The 20,455-nt window shown below is 29.8% G+C and overlaps 1 protein-coding gene across 4 annotated transcripts in view; it reads right to left on the bottom strand.

The window, feature by feature from the left end:
- Sf3b3 (splicing factor 3b subunit 3) overlaps nucleotides 1–20,455 on the bottom strand; it is a 76,389-nt gene that overhangs the window by 25,494 nt on the left and 30,440 nt on the right. For 2 of the 4 annotated variants that reach the window (XM_075368888.1, XM_075368889.1), the window contains exons 7-11: nucleotides 19,561–19,725; nucleotides 14,121–14,272; nucleotides 5,486–5,641; nucleotides 4,260–4,415; nucleotides 1,035–1,319 (exon numbers count right to left, since the gene is read on the bottom strand). In XM_075368888.1, the coding sequence (XP_075225003.1) occupies nucleotides 1,035–1,319; nucleotides 4,260–4,415; nucleotides 5,486–5,641; nucleotides 14,121–14,272; nucleotides 19,561–19,725 (914 nt within the window). Of the gene's footprint in view, nucleotides 1–1,034; nucleotides 1,320–4,259; nucleotides 4,416–5,485; nucleotides 5,642–14,120; nucleotides 14,273–15,645; nucleotides 15,765–19,560; nucleotides 19,726–20,455 lie in introns of those variants that run through there. The other 2 variants (XM_075368890.1, XM_075368891.1) reach the window with 2 other exon arrangements.

Here is a 20,455-nt window from a genome sequence, read left to right as displayed (position 1 = left end):
GACGTAAAAGAAAAAAATCTGTGGTCTAAAAACACATCTTATATTCGTTCTAATTTAATTAGGTAAGAGAAAGACAAATTAGCAGATACATTCATAGGCAAAGCCAAGCCCACTAGTCTCTTATTCCTTATAAAATCTAACAAAAAATATTTTGTTAATTAGAGATGGAAATATTATCATTAATATTAGTTATTCATTATCATGTATGAAAATTACATAAATGTGATTGTATTATACTTGAGTATATGTAAATTAACAATATAATCCACCTTAACCAGCATGTTGATGGGTTCTCTAGATCTCTCGGCTTACTTGGAAGCCCATCATCAGGAGTTAATGCATGTTAATGCATTTAAAATCAAGTTTAAAAAATCATAGTTAAAATTTAAAAACAGTCATGACTGTCCAGTCCTATTAGTATACTCTACAGGTATACTAGTAGTACTTAATTAACTTTTACTCATTAAAGTTATTAATTTTAACTCCTGATGATGGCTTTCAAGTAAGCCAAAAGATCTAGAGAACACATCAATGTGCTGATAACATGGATTATATTGTTAATTTATTTAATATATCAGTAGTACCATGTTTGAGAAATTGAATGTATGTCTATTTGACAATGCCAGTTTTCTGAAGGATTATTCATTGCTCATGTATAAAAACTCAATTCTGTGTCTCGCCTAATCTAACCAGTCGAAGAAAAAGTCTTGATGTTTTCTGAATTTAGTAAATTGTTACCTATCTATTACTATGTTTATAAATTTGTGTGTGTGTTCGCACGCGCACAAACACACACATTATTTTCAATTATAATCAGTAAAAGTTCAAAACACCAAAAAAATTACTACCTGAAATTAATAGCTTTATAAAAATATTAGCTAAGCCTTATCCAAAAACTAAATATTAAAATGTGCTGGTTAAAACTAATAAAGTGGTCACATGACTTCCTTTAAAATTTCATACGGTTTCAGTCATAAAACTTTTGCTGAACTAAATACAAATGACAATGTAAAGGAAAATTTCTAGAATATTACCGCTTCATTGCCTTGCATCTTAATACGGAATAATTTAACAGGTCTTGAACCAAGATATCGTGTACGAGTATCAGCAAGATCTCCAGTAACAGGATCAAGAACAGTACGCAGCAATACACCATTCTGGAGGCCAATATTTAGATACAGGATACCACGAGCTCCACTGCTGTCATCATTACTTGCTCCTGGACCAGTATTTGAGCTATCTCCACCGCCCATCTCAACTATACATAATGATTCGGCTGCAGCTGGCAGGGCTTGCATACTTAATGCTGATAGACAAGACTGAAAATATTAAAGTTACGATTAAAATTTATGAATCTGCATTACTTTTAATAATAAATAAAAATAGCACAAATGACCATAAATAATACTCATTAATACCATATTAACTTTTTATAACTTTGCAGCAAAGAAAATAATTCTTAAACATTACAGATTAGGCATTAACACAATTTTTAAGCCACGTTCTTAAATGAATGTTTAAGAAAGAAAGAGTTCCCTCAACAAATAACACTAGTCAACACAAAATTTATATTTACCATTTTGCACAACTTTTCTCACTGTAATTTGAGTGCAGATTTCAAATATGCAATTGAAATTGTGTTAACATGTACAGGTTTTACGTAAATCATAAATGTGTAAAAAGTGTTTTAATAAAAAATTCATTTTAATCAAATACTGGTTACAATTAAGAATAGTTTCTGTATTATATACTTTTAAACAATATGCATACATACTTAATAAACAAAAAAAAGTAATTAACTTATCCACTGTATCACAAGAAGTAGACGCACACAAAAACTTGTCTGTATGCCATACAGACAGCTGTTATTGCCTACTACTAGAGCTTAAAATCTTTTTTAGTCTAGCTTCACTGGTCTATACTGTGCATTTTGTTTCACAGTTATTAGTGTTTTGCTATACTTCACGAATTCTTTATAATAGAAAAGTGATTTTTTTTTATAATACAAATTTCTTTAATACACAAGTGATTTCTGATTTTTATTTGCTACAACATGGCTTCCGCAAAGGTTTGTGATGTTCAAATCATTGTCGGTGTTAAATTTATGCCTAAATCTCCCAGAAAGACTGTTACTGAATAAAAACTGCTGATAAAAACAGCTTATAGCTTTTATATGTATTGTGCACTCGGGGATAGATATAAAATCTGGGCACCTCATGTTATTTGCAAATCATACTCGGTAACTCATATTCCGGAACTAAATGGTTGAAGGGGAAATCATGAGCCATGCAGTTTGCTGTATCGATGGTTTGGATGAACCTAAGGACCACTTCTTCACAGACTGCTACTTTTATATGACAAATATAGTTGGATTTTCATTCAAAAATAGAAAGTTCATAAAATATGCAGATATATTCTGTACCACCATCTAATCTGACATTGACAGAACAATCTGAAGATGAAGAATTTCTTCCTGTATCTTGATGAGAAATCTCATTTAATTCAACTACACAAACTTAATGATTTAGTTCACGATTTAAAGTTATCAAAGCAGTAAGTTGAACTTCTGGGGTTTAGAGTGCAACAGTAGAATCTTTTAGCAGAAAAAAACAAACATTTAGAACATGAAATAGATTTCTTTCAACTTATTTTACTATGTAAAATTCATTGTGCATTTGTACTAATGTCAACAGCCTGATGAAAGAGCTAGGAGTTCAGCATGAAGAATGACATCTTTTTACTGAGTTTTCTAAATTAACATGAAAGCAATTTGACTGCATACAAGCAACCATCTATTCAGTCAGCTTATGCAGTTAACATGAAAGAAATGTATGTTAACTATAGCAGCAATATTAGAAACAATAAAATATAAAGAGCACATATGACAAGTTTGCAGTGATTTGATAATTGTTGGGTTACTTCTTGATTTACAAAATTTGTTTTATCTTTGAGATAGTCGTTATACAAAAAATCATTAAAGTAAAGAACTGCTCGTTGTAGTAGAACTTTCTGGCTAGTGAAAAAATCAATAATTGCGTGGTAAACTCATACTGCCACCACTTCACATAAAACTTGAACTCATGGAAATTTTTTTGTATTAACACTAGACAAAGATTTAATCATTTACGAATAAGTTTTCCTAAACTCAATGAAGGAGAGTATAATCGGCCCACAAAGAAACCCCTTGAGAACTCAACTTTTGCTGATGAACTTAGCCAATGTGAACTAGATGCAAGGAAGTCCTTCAGAAGTTATGGTTTTTTTTTTGTTATTAAGCTTTTAGAAAACAAATGATTAGGATGTCATTAAAAATCTATGTCCTACACTTCCATCTAGACTTTTCCTGAAAATTTGGGCTCAGTCAGCAATCAGCGATGAAAGAATTTTCATAAGGATATTCTGATCATGGAACATCAGTACCAAGGACGATGGGATCAGGAATGGTGGGTGGCTCTTGTTCATTTTTGTTTAAACTGATTTAGCATCATATAAGTGAAAAACATGTTTGTCATCACATTTAAAAAATTAAAGGTTAAGACAATTGCAATGATTTAAACTTTTAAAAACTGTTATTTTAAAATTGTATTAATGTATTTCAATTTATCTGTATTTGAAAAATTTAGTTGATTTAACCAAATTTAAATGAATTTTTTTTAATTATTCATTTCAGCAATTATGCATTTACCAGTAAATAAATTGTATGTATCTAAAAAAAACACCGTGATGTATTACACAAATTGAAATAACAGTTTTGAAATTCAACACCCCAAAATTATTTAAAATCACCATCTTCATTCCAGACACAAGAAAACTTTTTTTTTACTAGCGTGCCTTGTTAACAATTAAAAGCAGTCAACTAAAGATTTCAATTTACTAAATCCAGCTTATTCAAAATTGTTATACAATATGTCTGCTGCCTTAATAATAAATAAGTAAGTGAAATCTCATTTTTACTGCCTTGTTAACAATTAAAAGCAGTCAACTAAAGATTTCAATTTACTAAATCCAGCTTATTCAAAATTGTTATATATGTCTGCTGCCTTAATAATAAATAAGTAAGTGAAATCTCATTTTTACTATGAACAAAGAAACAATGAATTTTGCTGAGAAAATAAAAATAAATATTACAAAATTATTACAACAAATTTAACAGATGATGAATTAATTCATTTTTCGTAGTTCTGGAGCCGCTGTTTTAAAATTTCTTTAATAAATATGCTGATTTTTTATCTTTAATATGCTAATTTGTATTAACTTACAGATGGGTCAAGCGAGATGATTCTCACAGTATTATCTGAAAGACCAACAGCAAGAAATCGAGACATCTGTTCTCCAGAAGGTGCATTACCTAATGCCATACATAGTACATCACTTTCCATCTCTTTGTGTTTGTCATATTCTTTCAACAGACCAGTCTAAAAAAAAATCAAAATAAACTCAAAATTTAAAATTTTATATAATTATTGACACAATATTAACTGTAATACAATGACTGTGATTCTTGGAAAAGGAAGGATGGCTTATGCAAATATTCTTCAGCACATAAATAGCTGAACTCTGAAGAAAGTCACAAATCTATTTCAAGTATAACAAAATAAACTGCCACTTTCAGGTATGTCTCTTAGTTCACCTGTGCTCAGTTTCATTTACACAGATACGATAATTGTGCATTTTTACAATTAAATAAAAAAAGGTTTAGCAAATAAAAACACTTTTTTCCCTTCCAAACAATAATAATTTTTTGTTAAAATTATTTCACAATTTCATATCAATACTTGACTTAACCATTTCTCTTTGAAGATGTTCATGGAAGTCACACTGTATTTTAAGTACAAGATCTATTTTTTCTTTCTTTCAAAACATGGCATGTTTTAATTATTTAAAAAAAATATATATGTAACTGTATTACTTTTGCATTACATATGTTAAATTTAACACATCACTCATCCATAAATTCAATACATTCAAATCACACACCAATTATAATTAATATGCTTGCTTGAAGCGTGGTTTATAACATCACCTTAAAATAGATTCAACTTTCTAAGAAACTAATACTTGAATATAAAAATAACTTGAGATTTTAAGATGTTTTATTAAATTTAAAAAAACCTGCAATAACTATACACTTTTAACAAGATTCTGTTGAACTATACTTGGAAAAATTGAACCGCTTAGTTATATTGTTATTAATGAAAAAAAAAACCATTGGGAAGAATAAAAAACAAAACAAAATTTTTTTTCTAACCATATTGCAGTATGCCCATAATGCAGTATGCTTTTACACAAGTTAGGAGTAATGGAGCTAGGAACTATGCACGATCACACAAAAAAAATCAGTTACCATCTAATAAGATTATTTAAGAAAATGGCGCCGCCACCACTTTTCAGTTAACATTTCTTTAACTGTAAGTGAATATATGATGAAACTTTTTTTAATCGGTATGGGAGAACAGCAAGAATTTATGAAACAATAAATACTTACCGGGTCCATTTCGAAGTACACAAGTTCACCTCCTGTCAATGCTATCACCACTTGACGCTGATTTACAGCACATTTTACAATTTGCTTTTTGCTTGGAACTTTCCAATCCTGTAATCTTTTATCAGAACGAATGTGTCTGACACCATCTGGATACACCTACATGTAAATTACAAAATAGAAATCCAACTTTTATGTTTAACAACTTTAAATGATATTAGAATAAATATTTTGATTCATACATAAATATAAAAATGATAACTTATCATCATTGAAAACATTTTGAACTGTATCATACTTTATAGCATATGAAATGATATTTTATTCATAAAATGTAAGAACAGTATGAAATTTTCTTTTGCATGCAACGACGACCTAACAGTAATAGAATAATACTGAGAGGAGATACTGGCATGCGTAATTCATTGCAAATGAAAAAAAAATTAAAATTACAAACAAAACTTGAACAATTCAGAACTGAAAAAACTCAATTATAACACACAAAAAAAGTAAGTTGCATTAATACAAAAATTCTACTATGGTTGAAAATTTATCTATGGATACATAATTACTTAAAAATATTGAATAAATAGAGGCGACAAGTAGAAATTCTCTTTAGTACATGGTAACCTAAAATAATAAATGTGTTATAAATAGGAGTGTCAGTGTGCATTTTTTAATGGTCTTGACGGACAAATTATTTACAACAAAAACACAGTTTTAAAAAAATTACTTTTATTAACTGTAATGACTACACTAATAAAAAATTTCCAAAAACAATTTGTTTACTGCAAGCCTATTCAATTTCAGGAAGGCAGAGGAGTTCATCCTGATTTCACTTAGTTACGGTCATCCACCTCTCTCCTGCAGTGAAGTACTTGTGGTGTAGACAGACAAAAATACCACGTTCCTGTGGCACCTGACAGAACAAGAGCTACCATCAGTCGGACAATGACCTATATTGGCGGGGGGGGGGGGGCCTGACATTAAAGATTAGTAGTGTCACAGATGGTGATCTCAAAAGTGTTTTATGGAGCACCAGCCTGGTCTGTCACGTTTGTAAAGAGGAGAGCCTGGGCAATTCTGAACCAGGCGCATAGAGCTGTCTCCATATGAGTATGCCGCAGCTACAGGATTATCTCAGCGATACCACTGGAATAGTGAGTGGCCTTACGTCCTTGTTCAAGGTCTCAAATGCATGCACTGAGAAAACAATAATTACGAAGAGTATAATTATTATGAATACAAGGACACTGCAGAGCACACTATATTCAAATTCCAACAGGGCCTTACAGCCAGGGAAGCATTCCTGAAAAAATTTAGCATGCTAACCCCAATAACATCACAGGAGACTACACTGGACAAATATCAAGGTGGTGTCATTTATCTGAACAAAGATGGTAGAAAAGGTGCAAATATGAATAAATCCCACTTTTCCTGGTGCTGTGTTCATAATTAAGCAGCTCCAGGCCCAAGGAGAACAGATTAAAAAAAAAATCTAATTAAATTGCTTATGGTAATAAAAAATACTCAGTAAAATCAGGCAAATCACATGTAATATATTTTCAAGGCAACCAGTATTACCCAACAGGATAGCTCTTTTATAATGATACATTTTTTAAAAGACAAAAAAGCAATAAGAAATGAAAAAGAATGTCATAATAAATCCAACTATGAAAACTAATAATAATGTTGAGAAAAGCTCTAGAGGATAAATAAAATCCTAAACAGAGCACACAAAAATGTTAATGAAACAGTCATACAGTGCAATGCCTACACCAATTACAGTATTGCCAGATAGTTTAGGGACAGGCCTACAATTTTCATCGAATCCACTTTTAAAGCTAACTGCATTTCAGTCAATGTTTTTACATGATGCATCTAATTTTGGATTTTTAGTGAAAATTTCACTACTCTAGCTCTAATACTTTTGGAGATAAAATGTTTTTTTTTTTTCATTTTAAAACAGGGCTTAAAAAAAATGCCAAGACAAATCTTTTTTTCCTAAAAAAAAAAAAACAACACTCCTATAGCTATGAAATCATTAATGCAATTTTGTTATGGCATTAACGATCATAAAATAATAATACAACCTGGGAAAGAAATTTGTTAACTCTTAGATCACCTCTCAAACAATTTTGTTTTAATTTCAGTGGAAAAATTGGGCATTTTGGTTTCCTGATAACTCCTGATCAGCAACACTGATCCGTTCTGACTGCATAGCTGTTTTCTCAGCGTCTTGTGTGTGATGGATCGCCAGCATGCACATTCTCTTGTGATTTGTCAAACCATTACTTATAACTTCACTACCTTTTTTCTGTTTTTTGAAAGTAAATTGTGGGAGAAATGGAGGGATCATCTGTATCTGAAGATACCAAGTAGCAAATTACTGTTATGCACAATGAAGCTCTACAAAGTGGCAGACCACACAAAACCTCGCTTGGTCAGAATTGAAAGGTTTTAATTTTGAGTTGTAAAAACCGAAATGCAAGTTGTTATGATTTTTTGCTGTAATGAAGATGACAGATTTTCAATATTTCTGTGTCTACTGTGTCTTCCAAGGCTTCAGGAAGTAGTTATGAACTAAATGATATGACTAAAAAGCAACACAAAATTTAGCTGATTAAAAGAAGTTCTACTCAAATGAAAGTAGATTTGAACTATTTCCTAGGTGCAGAATCAAGGTCTGACATACATACAAAGACTGAAAAAGTTTTGCCTGCTTTTGTCAGTCCAGCAGTTCAGGCCGGTAGCAAGGCTGCGAGATTCAAATTATATTTGAGGGCGCAGGGTAGCTTTCTTTGTTGAAGGAACTATGAATAGTGTAAAATACTACCAAACAATGAAGTCCTGCTGCTGTCAATTAAAAAAATTGCTTGGTGAAAATTTCATCTACCAGCACGAAACTGCCCTATGACACCTCTCACTACACCAAGAGGTGGTTTTTTTTTAAAAAGGATGAGGTTATTTGATGTGCAGCAAGGAACCCTGAGAATAAAAATATAAAAAATATATGGAGCACGATTGTAACATCTAGCCAAAACAAAACCTAAGACAGAGCTGAAGTTTATGTTTGCGCAAATTTAGCAAAACTTTAACCAAAGATGATTGTCTAAAGCTTATCGCTGAAGAAAATAAGAACTACAAGGCTAAATCCCCATTTACTATTGAACCATATATTAGTTAAGATTACATTATTTTCTTATTTTGTATCATTAAAATTACTTTCTTTTAAATTTTTTTTTAGGTTTGTCCCTAAACTTTCCAGCGACACTGTACACATAAAAACAACATAAGCAAAGATACTTGCGAATGAAGGAATTTCGAAAAATAAAATGTTAAAATTAATATCTCAATAAAAGTAATTAATATCCACTTAAATTAAGTAATTAATTACAATAGGATATATTAAAAATAATATTTTCCTTTATACATTCCAGCCAAAAAATAATCTATGAAAGGACTTGATATAATAATACATAAAAGAATAAAAATAAAGAAAAATATGCCAACAGGTAATATAAAAAAAATTATATCATAGAAATAAACATTTCTTTAACACTTCTAATCTATAAACACAACATTGTTGATACTTTATGGCTATACAGACGCAAGTATCAACAGAATTGTTTTTCAACTTATTTACTTTTTTTATATACAAATAGCAATTGCTATCTTCTAGATATACCTTCCACAATAATAATTTAAAAAACAGTAACTCATCAGAATTCCAGGATCCATAATTAGTAGTCAGATTGTAATGCCAACAGTTATTTGTAATATCAATTCAAAACTGAATGATACAAGGGTCATATTCATATGTATTCTACAAATATTGAAAAACTTAAAAATAACAAGAAACTTTAATATTTTAAAGTATTGAATTTAACTTTGTAAATATTCTTAAGACATGAACTTTCTATAAAAGGTACTACAAAACTTACTTAAATTTCATAATTACACACAATACTTCAAAACACAACTCCAAAAATATGAACCCCAACCTTACTAATGAAGGATGAAAACCATAATCTGGCCCATAGTAAAGATAAGTGGAAATCCTAGCTAAATATTTCAATAAACTCCGAAATTGTGAAAACTGATAATTGTGTAACCTGACACTAGCACCCTAATAACACACCACCAGAAAGCATGAACCCTCCTACAATAAAAGAAGTCTACAAAGTACTGGGCGAGATGAATTACAAAGCGGCAGGAGATCAGACCTTTGCAGAGATCTGGAAACATTTAGGAAGACTAGTAATAATCACTCTTCATCAACAACCGGATCAAAAAATTACTGGAATGCTGGATGACAGCCCTCTTCTACCCGCTACAAGAAAAAGAGGACAAAACAGACCCTAACAACTACAGGGGATCTCACACCTAGACACAACATACTTAATTTTTTTAAGAATCATCCTAGAATACAAGGAAGGTTTCAGACCCTGGAGAAGCTGTCCAGACCAATCATGAGTCTCAAGCTGACAATGGATTAAAACAGAAAAAGAAGCAGAGACAAGGTACAATAAAGTTACAATAACATTTGTAACTTCAAAAAAGAATACGATTGTGTCCACAGAGAATCATACTAAAACTTCTATGACAACTCTGACTACATCCCAAATTAATAAATATAAAACTGACCCTCACAAATACTAAGTCAAAAGTAAAATTCAGAGGTGAACTCTTGGAATCATTTGAGATTAAAACAGGACTGCATCAAGGCGATACTCTCACCATTACTGCAGTCTGAGAATGGCTAAAACACAGATATTAGAACTACAATACATTCCAAATAAAATAGGTCTTAAAATATCATTCAAAAGTAAAAGAAGTAAACATAAACAGTAATAAGTAAGTCAAAATGGTAACCCAATTTATTTAATACCTCTTGAGACAAACAACCTTAACAAAAAAAAATCCCTTTATCCAAACAAGAAAAAACTAGCTAAAGGTCAAAAAATAACCTGTTATACCTACAGTTAAAAATGTCTACCCATTAACACAAAAACAAGACACTACAACAAACGGGGGACATTCATTCAATAATTAAAGAGACAAATTGATATAGAAATGAAACAGTTTGTAGTTGTTTTGTACTTTCATGACCATAGGTTGGCATCACTGGGATGAGCTGAGAACAGCTGACAGATAAAAAGTGTTTTGTTTCTAACCTCAATATTGCAACTAACGATGGCATGTCCACTTGAAATTTCCACATTATAATTAAACAACGTTCAGTGATCCATTTTTTGCTTTCTGAAGGTGAAAAACTAGCTAAAATCCTTTATCAAATGATTTTACAGTATGGTGAAAGTTGTATGAACCACAGAAATTTTTACAATTGGTAGAAAAGTTCAAGAACAGTCGAACCTCAGTGAGTGACGAGCAACGTCCGGCCGGCTAGTTGAAGTGTCAACTTCTTTGCTTGAAACGCACATTGAGTACATTATTCGTGAAGGTCAACATATTACAGTTGAACATAGAGCAAAAACAGTTGCAGTAAGTGTTGGCACAGTTCATAAAAATTATCAGTAACAAGCTCAAGTACAGCAAAACAAATGCAAGGTGGATCCTGAAAGAGTTAACACAAGAAAGTAAGTCTCTAAGTGTTTACAGTCTTGAAAGAATGCTATGAAACTTGGATTCACCAGTTTGAACCAGAGTCCAAAAGAAAAATCACAGAATAGAAGCACACCAGCTCACCTGTTTCAGAACACAAGCATCAGCAGGGAAAAGTCACTGACCATCCTTTCAGACTGCCTAAGGTGTCGTCTTTTGTGATTATTTGGAAAATCAGCATACAACAAACAGTGTCTACTACTAAGACATGCTGATGAAAAAAGTAAAGTCAGCAATGAGAGAAAAACATAGCGGATCTCAAAGAAAAGGAGTGATATTACTACACAACGCTAACCTTCACACCGCCCAGCTGACCCCAGAAACCATTGGAAAAATGGGTTGGGAGATACTACCACATCCTCCCTACAGTCCAGATTTGGTTTCCTTGGATTTTCATTTTTGTTTGGTCCACTCAAGGAGGCATTATATGGAAAAGTTCAGCAACAAGAAGGTCAAAGAATTTTGTGGGAAAGTAGCTTAAACAAGACCAAGACTTATTTGCATCAGGTATTAAAAAAACTAGTTCATCGTTGGAGCAAGTGTATTAATATTGGTGGATCAAACACTTGAACACTAGAAAGGGCTCAGATATCAGAACATACGAAAAGTACTGGGAGGACCAAACAGTCCCTTCAAAGAGATTTGGATAATGAAATACTAAAGTGATCCTATGGGTTCATAAAAAAATATATGCAGTTTTCTTAATTAGTATACACAAAAAAATTATAAGCACATGATAAAATATATCAAGACATGTAAATGTAGTAATATCAGTTAAGGTTAGACATTTATTAGATAATGAATTTTAATTACGCCAACTTCACTGAATTCCTTTTAAGCTGAGGCCACCTGAATAAACCATTATGTTCTTTAACAAATGAAATTATTCTAAAAAAATGTATAGCCACACTTTATGTTTCACAAATGACATAAATAAATGCCAACAACCATAATGGTAGAATTGACATTAATATTACTGTATCAGTGATTATCAATACTTCTGATAATAGAGTAACATTTAAACAGGTCCTAGGTAAAAAGGTGCATTCCCTTAAAACAAAGTAATGATTTTAAACACAGGAAATAACACGTGAGAAAAAAATGTTTCCATATGATCACAATTAAACAATATATGTACTTTTTGTTTTTCTTCATCCATTTGGGATTTTTATTTTAATAAATGATTTAGTTTGCATTTAATTGGTTTATAAAATTAAAATCTTCTTGGAAAAATTAAATAGATTTCACTGGAGTTAGAACAGCAAAAAGAATTAAATGTGGAACATCAACATACATTAAAATTTAGATTTTTTAAAAATTTTCTTTTGCCAAGTATGTTAAGTATGTTTTTTTAGTATTTATTATCTTGCAACTTTCATAATAAATTGTATCTTCCTTGATTCACTCCAATCAAAAAAAGAACAATGAAAGGAGGCGACAAGTAGATTTGTTTTAGCACACAAAATCGACCTGTATGGTAATAATACCTACAGGAGATACCGATGTGCATGAATTTATAAATATAAAACAAAATAGTTTTAAAAGATTATTCAAACTAAATTACACAAAGTGCAACAATAATACAAAGGATACACACACTAATGACAGTACACATGAATTCCAGAACTAATTTTTTATTAATTGAAAAAAAAAATATTGGCCAACTGATATTGTGTAATATTGAATAACAGAATAAGAATATCTACAAGCAAAAATTGAATAAATAACAAGGTAAAAGATAAAAAAGATACCATAGAGGTTTAGGGGTTATGACTATTGAGAAAGAAACTGAAAATATCTTAAGGTAACTACATCTGCTAGGATAAAATGTAGAATAATTTTAAAAACAATTTATGAACTGTATTTAAGCTACACTTTTTTTATCAAAAAATAAATTTATGTTTAAAAGTATCATAATAAATTATTAATGCTGAAAGTTTTCAATACAAAGTACTGAAAAGTACTGATTTACATCTAGATATGTATAATATGTAGGTCCTGACAACTAATTTTTGACAACATTAGCATCATAACAGCAGGCTGCGTCATTAGACATCACTTTTTAATGTCAACAATTATTTATAACAGTTTCATTCATAATGTGAGGGGTTTTATATTAAAAGGGTATATAAATAGGCAAATTCTTTTTTTTTTTACAGTCAAGCGGGTTATAAATAAATACATACACATCGTGTGTGTGTTTTAACACACACACACCGCTAGATTTCGATATAATATAAAACCTTAATTGGCATTATACTGAATTAATTATTTTTAAGTGTTACCTAAATATCATAATTGCAGTGTAATCTAGAGATTTAATTATTACCAAATAATTCTAACAGCTGAGACAACAAACTAGATTCCCCTTCATTTCCCCTTAAAGTAATTAATAGATAGAAAAATTTCTAACGGCTGTACTTCAAAAATATTACTTGCATCAGAACTGCAGGACACCATCATTTAAGCATCAGTTCCTGATGTCTACAGTTATCATCATTTGCAAAATCAATTATACAATTATTTTATAATTTCAAAAAAAAGAACTTTTATGAAGATTAATTACTTGATTATATAAAACAATGCCTTATCACAATCATAATTGGAAATATAATACATCTGTTATTTTGCCAGTCTGTAAACACAACAGAAATAGCGTAAAAGAATAAATTTCTGTTACTATTTCAGATTATAAAACTTATCATTACAATCAAATGAAACACGGATAATAAAGAATCATCCTTAACAGTAACACACTATTTAAAAAAATTGATATTTACCTTCATATTATATATAATGTTTTTCATTTTACACACCCCCGGAAAACATGTTTCCATTGCAACTGCTCATCATACATTGTATCTACAAGTATACATACTAGATTTTCAGAGCTCTCATTTCAATCACCATTCCACTTAAGTAACATTTTTACCTTACTGAACAATAAAGTAATTTTTAAGATTTAAAAAATGCTAGACAGTAAACATTCACTCAAGGGTATTTTGATATTTACCTGTACTGCAGCATCATCGCCCAATGCAGAACAAGACAATGTAGGAGTAATACCCAAAAATCCAGAATCAGCAACTTCTTCAACAGTTTCACCGATTGACAAGACGAGTGTAGCATTAACGAATGACACTATGATGTAAGCATCATATTCCTCTGCAACAAGAAACTTCTGTAATCAAATGATTTGTTAATAACATAGCCTACAAAAATTAACTCATTAATATTAAACAAATATCACTTAATTTAAAGCAAAAACAAAGCGACAAAACATTTATGAGATTTTTGACAAGCACACTGTAAATCATTTTGATTACAGAAAAATTTATACAAAAAAAATCTAAAACATTAAAAGGGATTTCTCCTAATAATCTGACAAATTTAAATAATTTTAATCATTCACAATCGCATGCAGTATATTGATTAACCAACAGAAATATTTTATAAACTATACACAAATTGGAAGTACTAAAAAAAATTATTTCAGATTAAAATAAAAATGAAAGTTTAACAGAAAAAACTAAGAAATATAAACAATTAGTGAAAAAACAATAATACATGAATAATTGTCTTTAGAAACTGACTTAATTTAGTATTAATTGTGAAAAAATAACAATAATGTTAAGAAATGTTATAGTAAGATAACTAATATTTTATAAAACACAGTTGCTTAGAAATATGCTAACCCTGAATAACATTTTATGAGAGGAGTCAAAAGCCATACACAAAATTTTATGCGCTACAAAACCTAGTTTTTTATTGTAGAAATTTTATAACAACAAATTCAATTATTTAAGCGCGAGTATATTACGGAAATTTATATTATTTGGGTTGCTGTAAAATATTTTCTCTGTAACAACATATATTAAGAGAAAAATAATTTTTAATTTTCTAACTTACATTTTTAAAAATATCTTAAGATCTTTAAGAAAAAATCCTTAAATACAGCAATGAAAACAAGCAGTAATTATGTTTCTAATAGGAAACAGAATTAAATGAAACCATGTGAATTCCTCAATCAATAGTTAGTTCAGTATTTAACTCGTTTTTAACATCTTTTATTTCCAGACATATGCAAATAGAGGAATCTACTATACTTTAAAAAATAGTTCGCCATTGCATAAAAAAAAGGATGAAATCATTTTAAAGCCTTTCCTAGAGATAATATTTCTTAAACAAGAAACAAAAGATTCAGAAATAATCCTACTAATAACTAAAATTTCTGCTTTAATTTACAGATTTCGGAACAATTCTTTTAAATTTCCCTCCTTAGGTAAATAAAATATCTATGTTAAATTGGCTGACATAAAATGTATTAATATTTAAATTGAAAAAAAAAAATTTCCTTGAATAATAAACAGAAAACAGAGTGTTGTACCATGTCAAAGAAAATAGTTTTACACCTAGAAAAAACATAATTTGCAACTTCAGAATACAATTTGAAAAGAATTTCCAGGTTAAATAAAAATGAAAGCACATCTCCAATGTAGAGCAGAATTCATTTGTCTTCATGGCCAATTGTGATTTACCTGTTCCTTCACATTTAAGCAATGGATTCATCATCTTCAAGTAGCAATTTTAATTGGGTCCCCGATCCTCCAGCTCCAATCTAGAAAAGAAAATAACTGGTGTTGATAGACTTTAATATCTATTTCACCAGTCAAAATTAGTAAATGAAAATTAATTAATAAAACTATTTTTAATGTTGTACAATATGTAATTCTTAATAGTTTTAATAACCCTTAGCACAATGGGGGCACAAGGAACCTTTAAGCTGTGATAGATTTACTTAATGTTTTTCTTTTACTAGTAGTCTGCAATTCAATTGTACTGTTTACTGCACACATCTATTTTTTTTAATTAGCATAATTCGTAAGAGAATAAAGCCAAACTAACATTCTCAATTATAAATATAAAACATAATTTTAATTATTTCATTTGCATACAAGAAAAAATAAGATTGAGGAACCACTGTAATGTAATAAACTGAAGCTTATTTAATATCCTATAGTTAATATAAAATCATAATAAATAAATTTACTAGCAACCCATGGTAAAAGAAAAATGTTAACAATAATCAAACTGCTGCACATAAATCTATAAAAACGACTATAGTCTGAAGCTTAGTTTATAGAACACCAGCAGTGGAAAATAGTATGGAAGATACAAAACGGATAAGCTGTGTTTTTATACAACACTGAAATTGTGCTGCATAAAAAATGCTCTTCACCTCTGTCTAAATTAATTAAATATAGCTAGCAAAAAAATGCTCTTCACCTCTGTCTAAATTAATTAAATATAGCTAGCAATTTGCTAACTATTCTACTGTGAAAATACAATACAAAGAATACCTAAAACCTATACTAAGCAAATCTTCACAATGCATATCTAGGTAAAATACCTAAGTTTTATCTACAATGCTACCTCCTCCAACTATATAGCTTTCCTATGGTACTCACTAGTTTTACTAACAATCTGACATCTGCCAATGTTATTGTTACTCATCGCCAACCCGCTGCACATGAAACCTAGAATTTTTACATTTAAAACTACAAGGATTTAAAAACAATAATGTTAATTTACAAATAAATTTTCTTTATTTCAACACAGCAGAGGCATTCTGTATATTAAAAAAAAGGATTATTTAAATACAGTAGAACCTGTTTTAAGACACAACCCTCAATTTGTATTGTTAAGACTTTGAAAATGTGTCGATGAAAAAAAGTCTATTTTAAAACAAGTAATTATTTGTTAATAAAATTACAATAGTTTAAATTATTATTATTATTATTATATTTAAACATAGTAAACATAAAACATGGAAGCATTACCAAAATGTATTGCAACACTGGTAAAAAGGTAATATTTTATTAATTTATCAATAATACATGAGACAGACAAGAGAGTCAATAATAACCCCCTTCATAAGCAATTAAATTCACTGTTTGTGAACCAAGCATAAAGGAAAATTGCCAAAAACCAATTACAAACCGACTTAAAACCGATTAGTTTTTTTTTTAATGTTGGGACATTCACATTGTACAGGGCAATATTAACAGGACAAGGCTACAAATGAGTAGACATGCCACTTTTTGATGACTACAAGATGCTGCAGGAAATGCTCAATTATTAGAAATTTTGCATTAATCTAATAAATAAAATCTAGTCTAAAACATCTGACCGTTAAAACATGTTTATCAGAAAAGATAGGCATTTTAGATAGGTTCTTTGAACCTATTATATTCACACACAATGTGAATATAATTTTTTTCAGCCAAACCAGCCATGAGTACAGCCATGAATAGTTTCAGAAATATATTGCTGACATCGCTCCTTTTACACCACTATGATAAGAGTTTTATCCTACAGCAGACCTTAATTTATTTAATTTTTCATCTTCAAGAACTATTTAAACAATATAATACTGACTGGAAATGGACTCGAACACAGCAAGTTGTCATGGAATTTAGTAATTCTAAAAAGAAATATTAATCATACGAATCCTAAGAAAAGAATGTTTGCAAAGTGATAAAATTGCATACTGTGTTTATTTCTATTTTATATTATTTTGATATTATGTCATTTAAATACATTTTAATAAAGAAGGTGAGATGATGGATGAAAATGATAAGGTACCCCAGCTGCTCACAAGGGAACAGAACCTTGATACTATGATCTAGATTCCAGCATGATTACCACCATTTGAACAAAAAGAAACAAAACAAAACCAAAATACTGTAAATTATTCATGAAAAGTTGAGCATATTGACAAAACAGCAAATGAGATCATTTTATAAAACTACTTAAAATTTTAATTATAAAAATTTGGCTAATTTAAATTAACAGACACCTGAATTTCTTAAAAACTTACAGTAAAGGAATTATTTAAATTCAATCAAATAATAAAATTAAAACATACAAGCCTGTTCAGAAAATAATTGAACATCTTTAATTATGTACCACAGATATTTAGTGATGTGCAGTTGGCAGCATTATGTTTCGCATAACCTTCTCTGTAACTACATGTTCTTGAATTGCTGATATCTCCTTTAGTTTTCGTGTTATTATTTGGGCGCAACGTGTTTAACTGTTAGTAATGATTTTTATAATTTCCAATTTTATGATGATGAACTGTCTCAATGTTGTAACCATAAACCCAGCTATCTTCTGTTACGATCCTTTACATGAATGTTTCAATGTCACTGGATTATTCATGTCCACTCGATGTTCTTTCTGGTGTTTGGTCATCAAACAAGGAACAAACTTTGCCGCAACTCAATGCATGTTGAATTTTTCAGTCAAAATGTCATGACACTATCCCGATGAGATGCTAACCTCTTCTGCAAGTTCTTTGACAGTCGATCGGCAATTTGCATGCGCCAGATCATTGATTTTCTGAACATGGGTGTCATCAGGTGAAGTCTAAGTCGTTCCTGGTCAAGGATCATCTTCGACTGACTGATGACCACTTTGAGATCGTGAAAATCATTCGTAATATTGAGTATAACCTAGAGTTGTCTCTATAAGTTTGTATAAAAAATTAGAACATTTCTGTGAAGGTTTCCCCAGTTTCACGCAAAATTTTACATTTTACTGTTGTTCATGAAAGTCACACATTACAAAAATCGCTACTAACACTTAAAACACGTTACACTCAAATAACGGTAACAGAGGAGGTTATGTGCATAAAATTCTGCCAACTGTATGTCACTAAATATCTCTTTTGGGATGTAATTAAAAATGTTTAATTATTTTCTTAACAGACCTCATATAAAAACAGTAAATGTAATGACAAAAATTAATAATAAATGGATAAATACAATAAAAGGCTGAAATGGGGAAAAAAACAATTTTTTTATCATAAAGTTGTCTTTTTCCTATTAAGATCTACACGATCAGTAAAATCTGATGATTTTAAATAAAACTTAAATATTTATTTCCTGTAAAAATTACTTTTAAGATTTTTGAGTAAAGTTTAGATAAATCTGAATTTTTAATTAAGTCATTTAAAATCTTAATACTTAAATATTAAATTCACACCTTTTTTCTATTTATTAACTACTTTTTTTATTAATTTATTACCTATGTATGGCTGCAACACTATTTTATAAATTATATAATTTTCAAATTAGTATGGGCTATACAAGCTGTTTTTTTATTTTTAGTTCTGAACTTCAAAATGATGCTTTAATCAAGGTTTTAACATCATTAATACTAGAACAACTCATTTTTATCAATGTAATAATAAACTAACCATTCTTGAGATATATTATGATCTGAATTTATTTATTTACTTATCAAAATGCTCAGAAGCTTTGTTTTTATCAATTTTAACCCCTTGTGATCTCCCCCAGAAGCAGTTTGTTTTGTAACATAACATACAATACATGCCAGCCAATACATTAGAAAACCATCATTGTCACAAATGAAAGAAATTGACTGACCATCAACTCTTCTCTTAACAGTCCACACAGCATTTGGATTACCAGGAAGTTCAGAAACAGCCATCTCTGTCACTTCCAAGCCGTGACGTAAAACTCTAATCGTAGACCTAGGACCACGACCACAAGCCATATACAACTGAGGAGTATCTTCAATATCTTCATTAGCTAGATTGCAAAAAAGAAACAATTTAAAACATTAACTGATAATTTAAATCTTTTTAAAAATAAGTTTTTAAAATAAAATACGATTTCTACTAAAAAATTAAACTAATTGAAATCTTAACTGTTTAATCCTAAAATAAATGACCTCTAGAAAAGTTATGTATTTAATTAAAAGGTCTTTGAAAATCTTTGTAGTTAAAATTTTTTTCAAGTTGTGAAATATAATGAACATGTTACTGTTTAAGTAATATAGTACTATAAAACATATATAAAGAAAGTTATTAAGCTTAATCACTGCATTTTGCGAAGATGCACTATATAACAGTATGCTAATTAAAACAATCTTATTTTAGCCTCAACTTGGTACTAACCATACTTTCTTCTGATGTTCCCATTCATTCAAAAATGTTTCTGTCTGTATTCTCTTTAGCCTTTATCTCTTTCTCCTTCTTCCTTACATAACACTTAAAATTTTCACTAATCTTGCAATAACAACTGTAATGTCATACTAAGTACATCATAGATGCAGTATAGAAGCAAATTTACTCCAGCTTAGATTTATCGACATATGTACAATTTCCTTAGTTTTCCAATGTTTTCAACACTTCACACCAGTAACAGTAAGTAAAATTTTGATATGCATTCAATAAGTAATAACACAATGGCACATTGTTATTAGTAACCTTGAAATAAAAAATCTAATTTAACTACACTTATAGGTTGAACAATTCTC

The sequence above is a fragment of the Lycorma delicatula genome, chromosome 6 (assembly GCF_047948215.1).
Source record: "Lycorma delicatula isolate Av1 chromosome 6, ASM4794821v1, whole genome shotgun sequence".
Classification (NCBI taxonomy): Eukaryota; Metazoa; Arthropoda; class Insecta; order Hemiptera; family Fulgoridae; genus Lycorma; species Lycorma delicatula.
This window is presented reverse-complemented; position numbering and strand designations above follow the sequence as displayed.